The following is a 10,248-nucleotide window of genomic DNA, read 5'->3' as shown; positions in this document are numbered from 1 at the left end:
CTTCAGTCGTATGCAGAGGATTCATCCCCGCGCGAGGTGACATTGCAATCCGCCAGCCAGCTCCCCGGGGCTTCTCCCGGGGAGCCGTCGCCAGCCTGCTGAGGTTCGTGGCCCGGAGGCCTATTCGTATCCAACTACGACGTGCGGGGCAACATCGCCGCGTTCCGGCACGGATTCTGACTTAGAGGCGTTCAGCCATTATCCGGCAGATGGTAGCGTCGCGGCAGAACAACAACTCTTTCGCGAAACAAATTTTTGAAATTCCGCCACGAAACCACGCCGGAAACGGCTCAAAATTTGCCTAGTTTCTCGTAAGCACGAGGGCTATCTCCTGATACCAGCATCGACCTGGTAGGAGATGGCGCCGACCCGGTCGCTGCCCCCGGCCCCTGCGGGCGCAGTCGACGCGGCCGGTGACCCGGCGAGACCCCTCCAACGACGCGTCCTAGACCTCAACCGCGAGGCCGCCAGCTTGCTGGAGAAGCACAGCTCGGGGCTCTCGAAGCGCATGATGACGTTCATCCAGTCGACCCTGGCGGTGACCGAGGCCCTCTCCCACTACCCCGTGGGGGACGCCTGGAAGGTCCAGATGGACGAGATCCAGCGCGCGGTCAATGACATCCGGAAAGACACCAATGAGCTCACGGCCAGGACCGAGGACCCCCTGCCACCATCAATCGAACCATGACTCCGCGAGGGCCCCAACGGGAAGCCGCACGAGACAGGGACAGTGGGATCTGGGGGATCGTTCGAGGGCGCCAGAGATGCCTCCGGGACAGACGAGGGAACAGAGGGAACGTCAGCGGCCGCCACAGATGCGCCGGACGACACCGCCATGGAGGGACTGAGGTTCACCGGGAACACCCCTCCGCAGGCCGAAACCCAGACGACCGAATCGACCCTGACCACCCTGCCGACCATGCCCCCGACCCTGTCAATCTCCGGGATCAGCCAAGAGGCGCCGTCCTCCGCCACGGAAGGCACCCGGCGCAGCGCCAGACTCGTACAACAAATCGACCGTGCCCAGGCACGCAACCCGTATATTTTCCGCGGGGCCCCAACGCCGGCCCCCCAACCCAGATCGCTGAGCCCCAGGAAGCGCCGCCGGGCGAGGGACTCCTCCGGCCCCGACACCGTCGCCATCCTCCGCGGCCGCACGCGATCTGACGTCACACGGAACACTGCCTCAACCTCTGATGATGAATAGACAGCTACAGATACTACAGTACAACGTGAACCGATCCAGGGACACCGTGATGGCCCAGTTCCTCCGCGACCCCGAGGTGCGGCAAGCCGACATCATCGCCATCCAGGAACCCTGGAGAAATCCGTACTCGGACACGACACACCACCCGGCATTCGGGAGCCACCAACTCCTGTATCCCACCGCCGACGACACCGGCGGCCAAAGGGCCCGCGTGGCCCTTTACATTTCACGCAAGATTAACCCTAGGACATGGAAACACACCGTACACTCCGCGGACTGCCAGGAGCTCGAGCTCCACGTGCACGGCAGGAGGCTGCGGATCTTCAATATATATAACCCCGGGCCGTGGGACACGGGACGTACTGACACGGTAGATCTACTCGACCATGTGGTGCCCGAACGAGGGGACCACATCGTGCTCGGCGACTTCAACCTCCACCACCCGGCCTGGTCCGAACGGGACGCTCACGACGACCCGGCCGCGGCCGGCGAGACCACGACGACGAACGACGACACCGACGACACCAGCCGGGACCGGCAGACCCGGACAGACCGAAAGGCCCCCCAGCTGCTCGAGTTCGCGGACTCCAGGCTCCTGGACCTGTGGCTCGAGCCGGGAACGGTGACCCGAGACCAGAACAACCACCGGTCCACGATTGACCTTGTCTTCGGGGCTCAGAGCCTCGCAGATCAATACATCGCCTGCGAGGTGGCCCCCAAGGTCCACACGGACTCCGACCATCTACCAATCCGTACAATTCTTGACCTCGCGCCTCACGCATACCAACCACCGAAACGACGCCAGTGGAAGGCTATGGATGCAGCCAAGCTGCGCGAATTCGTGGCCAGCAATCTTGATATATATTCTCACTGGGACGCGCTGGGGACGAATCCCTCGGCGGCCTCGATTGACGCGGCGGCCGACTTCCTGATGGAGGTCGTGCAGCGTGCAATTCAACACGCGGTCCCATGGGCCCGTCCCAGCGAGTGGGCCAAACCAGACTTCACGCCGGAATGCAAACGTGCGGTCAAAATAACCAGGAAACTCCGCAGGATCTATATGCGTCACCGTCTACCCTCAGACTGGGCCGCCTACGTCAAGGCCCGCAACCGAAAGGGCCGCATCATCAGCCGCTCCCTGCGGAGAGGCTTCCGCCGCTGGGTCTCAGAGGCGATCGACCAAGGCACGCACGGGATCTGGCGCGTGGCCAAGTGGGCCCGCAACCGCGGGGGCCGGGCCGCCAACACGATCCCAACCTTAAATGGACCTCACGGGCCGGCCGACACCACCGAGGCCAAGGCCGAGGTCCTGCGAGAATCGTTCTTTCCCGAGCCACCGCCGGCCGATCTATCCGATATCGAGAGACGCACCCAGCCGCCGCAGATCGAGTTCCCAGAGGTCACGAAAGAGGAGGTTGCCAAGGCCATCCGACGAGCACCGCCAGACAAGGCCCCTGGGCCGGACGCGGTCCCGAACAAGATCTGGCACGAGCTGTACAAGGTCCCGGTCTTTCTAGAGCGGGCTACGGCTCTGTTCAACGCGAGTATCAAGACAGGGCACAATCCGAGGCACTTCCAGACCTCCACCACGGTGGCCCTGCGCAAGGGCGGACCGCGCGACTACCGCAAGCCAAAATCATACCGACCAGTTGCCCTGCTCAATACTTTTGGTAAGATTCTCGAGTCGATCATAGCAACACGGATTGCGTGGGCCTTGGAGGAGCACAATTTACTCCCACGAACCCATCTTGGAGGCAGAAAGGGGATCTCGACAGACCACGTTATCCAGCTTATCATCGATAATATATATCGTGCATGGGGACAGGGTAAGAAGGTAAGTATGATCCTACTGGATGTGTCCGGTGCCTTTGACAACGTGTCCCACGCCCGGCTGCTCTTTAATCTCTACCAGCTTAAGCTGGGCCACTTCGCGGACTGGCTGCAGTCCTTTCTAACTGGCAGAACGACCCGGATCTCGCTCGCAGGGGAGCTCAGCGCGGAGTTTCCTACACCGACAGGCATCCCACAGGGCTCGCCGCTGTCCCCGATTCTATATCTGATCTACAACACCCCGCTGATCCAGGATCTCCATGTCCGGCGGCCCCAGGGCGGCTCGACCACGGCCTTTGGCTGGATCGACGACGCGTGTACCCTGGCCGTGTCCGACACCTTCGCGGAGAACGTCGAAACACTGAATGCGGCTCTGACCCGAGCAGGCCGATGGGCATGCCGTCACGCGTCCAAGTTCGCACCGGACAAGTTCGAGCTCATCCATTTTACTAACCCACGGGAGACGGAAACGCCGCCCCAGTCCCCGGGCCTCCCACCGGACCATCCGGACCAGATATGGGAGGTGCCACTGCCACCAGCGGGACACGACCAGATGGAGATCATCTTTACGGACACGGTAATCAAGCCGACAGAAACGGCCAAGTACTTGGGGGTATGGTTGGACAAGACCCTGTCGTTCTCCATCCATCGAACCAAGGCCCTGGCCAAGGCGCACGGGACGCTGGCGGCCCTCAAGGGGATCGCAGGATCCACGTGGGGGGCCCCTCTGCGTGCCATGCGCCGGATCTATCAGGCGGTGGTCGTTCCCCAGCTATTCTACGCAGCCGCGGCCTGGTACAGTCCTAAGGGTGGCCAGATCGTGGCCTCGATCAACCAGAAGATGCTGGCGGAGTTCACTCAGATTCAGAAACAGGCGGCGCTGCTGATCAGCGGGGCCTTTAGAGGCACCTCCGCAGCGGCTCTTAACGTAGAATTATATATATTACCGGTACACCTCCAGTTGCAGCAGGTCATTGAAGAAACGGCGGTCAGAATCCGGACGGGACCAGAGCTGGCCTGCCCGGAGTCGGTCCTCAGGCCGCGCACGGCACAAGAACGCCGGCGCAGCGGCTGGACACCGATGGAGGCACTGAGTCGGAAAGGGGGCCCCCTGTGGCCCCTGGGCAAGAAGGAGTGGGAAACCCGCAAGCCATATATTCTGGCACCGTGGGAACCACCGATGACAACCGTGATTGACAGCCACGAAGCCGCACTATTCTACCATAGACAATACTGCGCCAGGCGAGAAGGGATCGCAGTATATACAGACGGGAGCGGTCTGAACGGCCGGATTGGAGCCAGCACTGTCTGCCTCTCGCAGGGCTGGAAACGGAACCGCACGCTGGGGACAGAAGAGGAGTCAACGGTCTACGCAGGGGAACTGACCGGGATCCGGATGGCCCTGCATAGATTGCGGAAGGAAACCAGACCGGCCACGGTCTTTGTGGACAGCGAGGCCGCGATCCAGGCGGTTCAGAACCCGCGGAGACCGTCGGGCCAATATATATTGGACCAGATCTACTATATTGTACGGAGATATAACATGCAGGGCCGGGTCCAGATCCGCTGGATCCCTGCACATATCGGCGTGCCAGGGAACGAGGCAGCCGACGAAGCCGCACGCGAGGGTACCCAGAAAGCAGGGGAGGCTATCTGTCTTGCCGCGGCGGCCAAACGGCAGATACGCCGCCGCATCAAGGATAGATGGACTAGAGAATGGAAAGCAGAGAAAACAGGCCGCACAACACACAAACTGGTCGAGATCCCGAATAAAAGAGTACTGGATCTCTATAAAGGCCTGCCCAAGCCGCACGCGTCAATTATCATTCAGATGCGGACGCAGAGAAACGGTTTAAAACACTTTCTCTTTAAAATCAAGGTGTCTGACTCAGACCAATACCACTGCGGGCAGGGGTCCCAGACATCACGGCATATTTTACTTCAATGTCCGCTTTTTACCGACCCTAGGAAGGCTATGCTGGATAAGCTAGATCCTGGGATACGAAGGAAGATGGACTACAACGGGATTATGTCCCACCCGCGGGCGATGCGCTACATCGCCGAATTTATGCACCAAACAGGATTACTCAGTCAATTTAGAGACGTGGAGCAAACTGGTCACTATAAAAGGGGGACAGATGTGGAAGACGATGCGTAAACGGTCACACCAGGGAGGACTTGGTCAAACCCTCCCAGTACGCGCACCTACACCTACTTACTAGGAAACACTAGAAGGAGCCAGAGAATGCAGGATGGTAAGGGCTGGGGAAGATAGGTCAGGGGGACTGTCAGGTGGCAGGCGGTTTTAGTTGTGATAAAAGCTTTCGATTACTTCCTTTGTGGGCATATGGCGTTTTATGGTCAGATTCTAGGCTCCTTGAAGCACCTGCATAGCTAGACGTTCAATAGTTAGGCTCGAACAGGTTAATAGAATCTTGATTGATTGATTGATTGATTGAAGATAGGCAATCACTGTCTTATGGGTTTCAATGCCTCACCAACCTCCTGATACCCGTTCTCCGCGGCGTAGTGTAGCAGTGTTCGGCTGTAGTTGTCGTCGCCGCTGGTCTTAATGTTGGGATCAGCGCCCTTGTCGCGTAGCAGCGTGACCACTTCCTGGTGCCAGTTCTCCAATGCGTACTCTAGTGGTGTCTGGCTGTAGTGGCTATCCGTAACGGTGGGATCAGCACCCTTGTCGAGGAGCAGCTTTACTACTTCCTGATGCCCGTTCTTCGCGGCGTAGTGTAGTGGTGTCCAACTGTTGAGGCTATTAGGATCAGCGCCTTTGTCAAGCAGCAGCTGTGCCACCCCGTAATACCCATTCTCTGCGGCGTAGTGTAGTGGAGCCTGACTGTAGAACCGGTCCATAATGTTAGGATCAGCGCCTTTGTCGAGTAGCAGCTTGACCACCTCCTGGTGCCTATTCATCACGGCGTAGTGTAGCGATGTCCGGCCGTTAAGAGAGTTCATAATGTTAGGATCAGCGCCTTTGTTAAGCAGCAGCTTCACTGTTTCCTTATCCTTATTCTCTACCGCAGAGTGTAGTGGAGTCTGGCCGTAGAGCCCGTCCGTAATGTTAGGATCAGCACCCTCGTCAACCAGCATGTTTACCATCTCCGGGTGTCTGTTCTCCGCGGCGTAGTGTAGCGGTGTCCGGCTGTAGAGACGGTCCGTAATATTGGGATCAGCGCCTTTGCCGAGTAGCAGCTTGGCCACCTCCTGGTCCCTATTTATCACGATGAAGTGTAGCGGTGCTCGGCCGTATAAGTCATCGCTGGCCGTAACGTTGGGATCAGCGCCTTTGTCAAGCAGCAAATTCACTATCTCCAGACATCTATTCTCCGCGGCGCAGTGTAGCGGTGTCCGGCCGTAATTGTGATCGCTAGTCGTAACGTTGGGATCAGCGCCTTTGTCAAACAGTAGCTTCACTATCTCCAGATATCTATTCTCCGCGGCGTAGTGTAACGGTGTCCGGCTGTCATCGCGATCGCTGGTTGTAATGTTGGGATTAGCGCCCTTGCTGAGGAGTAGCTTCACTATTTCGTGATGCCCGTTCTTCGTAGCGTAGTGTAACGGTGTCCGGCTGTCATCGCGATCGCTGGTTGTAATGTTGGGATCAGCGCCCTTGCTGAGGAGTAGCTTCATTATTTCGTGATGCCCGTTTATCGTAGCGTAGTGTAGTGGTGTCTGGCCGTAATCACGATCGCTGGTCGTAACGTTGGGATCAGCGTCCTTGCTGAGGAGTAGCTTCACTATTTCGTGATGCCCGTTCTTCGTAGCGTAGTGTAGTGGTGTCCGGCTGTAATCGCCATCGCTGGTCGTAACGTTGGGATCAGCGCCCTTGCTGAGGAGTAGCTTCACTATTTCGTGATGCCTGTTCTTCGCGGCGTAGTGTAGCGGTGTCCAACTGTTGAGGCTATTAGGATCAGCGCCCTTGCTGAGGAGTAGCTTCACTATTTCGTGATGCCCGTTTATCGTAGCGTAGTGTAGTGGTGTCTGGCTGTCATCGCGATCGCTGGTTGTAATGTTGGGATCAGCGCCCTTGCTGAGGAGTAGCTTCACTATTTCGTGATGCCCGTTCTTCGTAGCGTAGTGTAGTGGTGTCCGGCTGTCATCGCGATCGCTAGTTGTAATGTTGGGATCAGCGCCTTTGCTGAGGAGTAGCTTTACTATTTCGTGATGCCTGTTTATCGTAGCGCAGTGTAGCGGTGTCCAACTGTTGAGGCTATTAGGATCAGCGCCCTTGCTGAGGAGTAGCTTCACTACCTCCTGATGTCCATTCTCCGCGGCGTAGTGTAGCGGTGTGCGGTCGCTAACGTCCCAGAGATTCAGAGTGTGCTGTCCTTCGAGGAGGGCCGCTACCGGCTTTTCAAGTCCAAAGTATGCCGTGACATGAAGACCTGTTATCTGAGTGGTTACATAACTGCGGTGGTAGTAAAATCTAGGTGCCAGCATGACCTGGGCGCAGGCCGAAACCTTAGCCTCGCTCTGAAGAAAATCCAAAATACACTGATCCCCTTGAATCGACGACACGCGGGCATGGTGTCCCCAATTTTGTGCTGCATATTTGAAGAGTTTATTAGACTCTAGCCGGTCTTTCAACTCGCTATGTGTCCGACAGAACCCGCTTTCAAAGACGTTGAACGAGAGGTAGGTAACACAGATTTTGGTAATATCGTTCTCTGCATCTGGAAACCATTGCTTCTGCGTTCGCTCGAAGTATTCTTGCGTCGTGTAGTGGACCAGTCTGACGACATCACTCTGAGTATCAATTGTGACCAAGCCTGAACAGAGCGACCCTATTATCTCAGTGGTAGGAATGAACTTCTTATTTAGTTCCCGCTGTCCAGGCTCGACTGCGACCGCGTGCTGAAGTTCGGCTGTAGACATCAATCTCTTTGCGTGTGTTAACCAAGACAAAACCATCTTCGCCAGTTCTTTAGAGCCTCCTCCACGACTTTCAATTCGTTCCATTGCCTGCACGTACGTGTCATCTAATCCTTTAGGCAATTTCTGCAACGCTCGTTCAAGATGTCCTTCCGTTGGCTCTTGAGCTAAGGAGTCTATATGAAGCGAAGCAAGAAGAAACCTGGAGAAAAGTAAGAAATGGTCTCTATTATAGTAGGAGAATCAAACATACATTCCGTCAACAGCCTTGGATATTGTAGCCTTGATATCATTCTGCAAATGTAGGTCCTTCCGGACGAATTGTGGTAGTCGTGTCATATGGCTATTAAGGTATGCTTGCACATCCGCATCTCTAGCACGGATTTCTAATGACACGCATCCTTTGAACTTCTTCTCGATTTCCCGGATGAATCTCGACGTCGAACAGATATATGCTCTCTGTCTTGCTCGAAGATTAAAGATCTCATCCAGAAGTCTTGCGCGGCATCCGTCGGTTACTTGGCATTCATCCAACGCATCGATGACAATGAAAACTTTCGAATACAACGCATTGACTGAATGTAGGACTGCTGAGATTTCTTCGAGGGATGGTCGTTTGGGCTGGTCCTTATACTGCTTATATAGGGCTCGCACATCATCTGGTATCGAAGATAACCTCTGAGTCAACTGTTTCAGCAGATTCGCGAGTAAGTCCTCCAATTTCTGTTCGTGTTGCCTACGGAAGTCGCAATATAGGTATGCGATGGCAACACTGGTGTCATCTCGAAATCTGGTGTAGAGATCATCGATAATTGTCGCTGTGATGATTGTCTTCCCCGCTCCAGGTATACCCGGGCAGAACAATATCTGCTTGTCCGTCTTCAACCAAGCCTGGTACTCGGATGAGTCTAGAAACCACTGGGCGGTTCCTGGTTGTCGTATTCGGATAAAGTGTTTCTGTTGCAGAGCGTAGTCGATTTGTGAAAGCCAGTTGAGCATCTTGATATCTTCATCTCTGTCCAACTTGGACTTCATCTGCGCAACGTTTGCTCCGGTTGTGGATAAAGCATGAAGAACTTCACGTATTGTTAGAACTCGCTACCATCCCGCTACATAGACTGTAAAATGACTAACCATCATGGAGCTGTTCGCTTATCCTCTTCTCTGCTTCGACCATATTCGGGGGGATTCGACAAAGAAGATCCTTTGCGAACGCAGCCGCCGCCATCGCTGCATATCCTTGCCACTCCCTGTTCTTGTGTGTGTCTGAGTAGTCGCAGATACCGCGAATCACCAGACAGGGAAATTGGTTCATCAACCCCGCCGCTTCCATTTCAAAACACAGAACGTCCTTTTCCTTGGCAAATCTATCCCGAAGCCGAGCGTCCTTCATCAATTGGTTCGCCGATGCAATCAGACCGTAGTGAATTACTGGATTATCCTCGTCTTCAGTCCGTTCGCGTCGTGGTATCAAGTTCGATGGTTCATTGCCACAGACTGCTGCACAGCTTGCTTCGCTGTCTGGATGGGTGACTTCGGCTCGATACAGCCGGTCACTACTTAGGTCCGGCCGCTTGTACTTTTGTCGCAATCTTGGTTTCTTCTCGAAAATACCGTTGATGCTTTCTTCAAGCTGGTGCCCGTCAAGCTCATATCTAGCCATGAGCCCATTCAACGCCGTTCGTAGAACCGTTGGTGGCTGGTTTAGGAACCCAGACTCTTGGAATTCCTGGTCTTGGATTATTTTGCCAAAGTCGTACTGCAATACAGCACTCTTTCCATTACCAGAAGCACCCACCACAATGTCGCCAAGCCGGATATCATGCTTTGGACTTGGCGCACCACCGCCGATGCCCACCATCAGACCGATTCTGACGTTGGGAAAGCTGTGTAGCATATCCTTTGCGACGCCTGTGGCAGACGATATGCCGTACTCCCCATGGGGAAGAACGGCGATGACGACATTGTGTTTCCCAACTTTGCCCAACGTGTAATCGTTACTGTCGTGCGTGTGCACATATTCTGGTCCGTCATGCTCTTCGTCGAGAAAGGCTTGCGCCGCAACGTACTCTGACCTTATGGCGCAGATCCAGCCGACGTTGTAGTCATTGGGATTAGACATCTCGCTGGCAGAGGCTGATGGGGTCTGGTCAGGAAATGAGGTAGTAGCAGGACGAACACGGTTTCGGTATTCTATCGGGTCGGTTGGTTCCGCTCGATGTGCGCTTGTTTGTTTGTGAACTTCGTTGGGCTGAACAAGCTCCAACGAAATCAAGAGCCCAGAAACTTTCGAGGAGCTGGATAGCTGGATTCCATTGTAGCAT

The 10,248-nt window shown here is 55.5% G+C and overlaps 3 protein-coding genes across 3 annotated transcripts; 2 read left to right on the top strand and 1 right to left on the bottom strand.

Moving 5' to 3' along the window:
• Positions 1 to 358: 358 nt before the first annotated feature.
• On the top strand, positions 359 to 688 carry F9C07_13341 (uncharacterized protein; the record flags this gene model as incomplete). Its single annotated transcript, XM_041295012.2, has 1 exon — positions 359 to 688. One exon carries the CDS (start codon positions 359 to 361, stop codon positions 686 to 688), a length of 330 nt encoding a protein of 109 aa, XP_041150713.2.
• Positions 689 to 835: 147 nt separating this feature from the next.
• Positions 836 to 1,207, top strand: F9C07_13342 (uncharacterized protein; the record flags this gene model as incomplete). The annotated part of the gene is made up of 1 exon (XM_041287329.1): positions 836 to 1,207. One exon carries the CDS (start codon positions 836 to 838, stop codon positions 1,205 to 1,207), a length of 372 nt encoding a protein of 123 aa, XP_041150712.1.
• A 5,808-nt stretch (positions 1,208 to 7,015) lies between these two features.
• On the bottom strand, positions 7,016 to 10,248 carry F9C07_2281294 (uncharacterized protein; the record flags this gene model as incomplete). Its single annotated transcript, XM_071510494.1, has 4 exons — positions 7,016 to 8,126; positions 8,178 to 9,000; positions 9,059 to 10,053; positions 10,097 to 10,248. Coding segments are annotated over 4 exons (3,081 nt in total), but the record flags the coding sequence as incomplete, so codon positions are not given.

Source organism: Aspergillus flavus, chromosome 7 (assembly GCF_009017415.1).
Source record: "Aspergillus flavus chromosome 7, complete sequence".
Taxonomy (NCBI): domain Eukaryota; kingdom Fungi; phylum Ascomycota; class Eurotiomycetes; order Eurotiales; family Aspergillaceae; genus Aspergillus; species Aspergillus flavus.
This window is presented reverse-complemented; position numbering and strand designations above follow the sequence as displayed.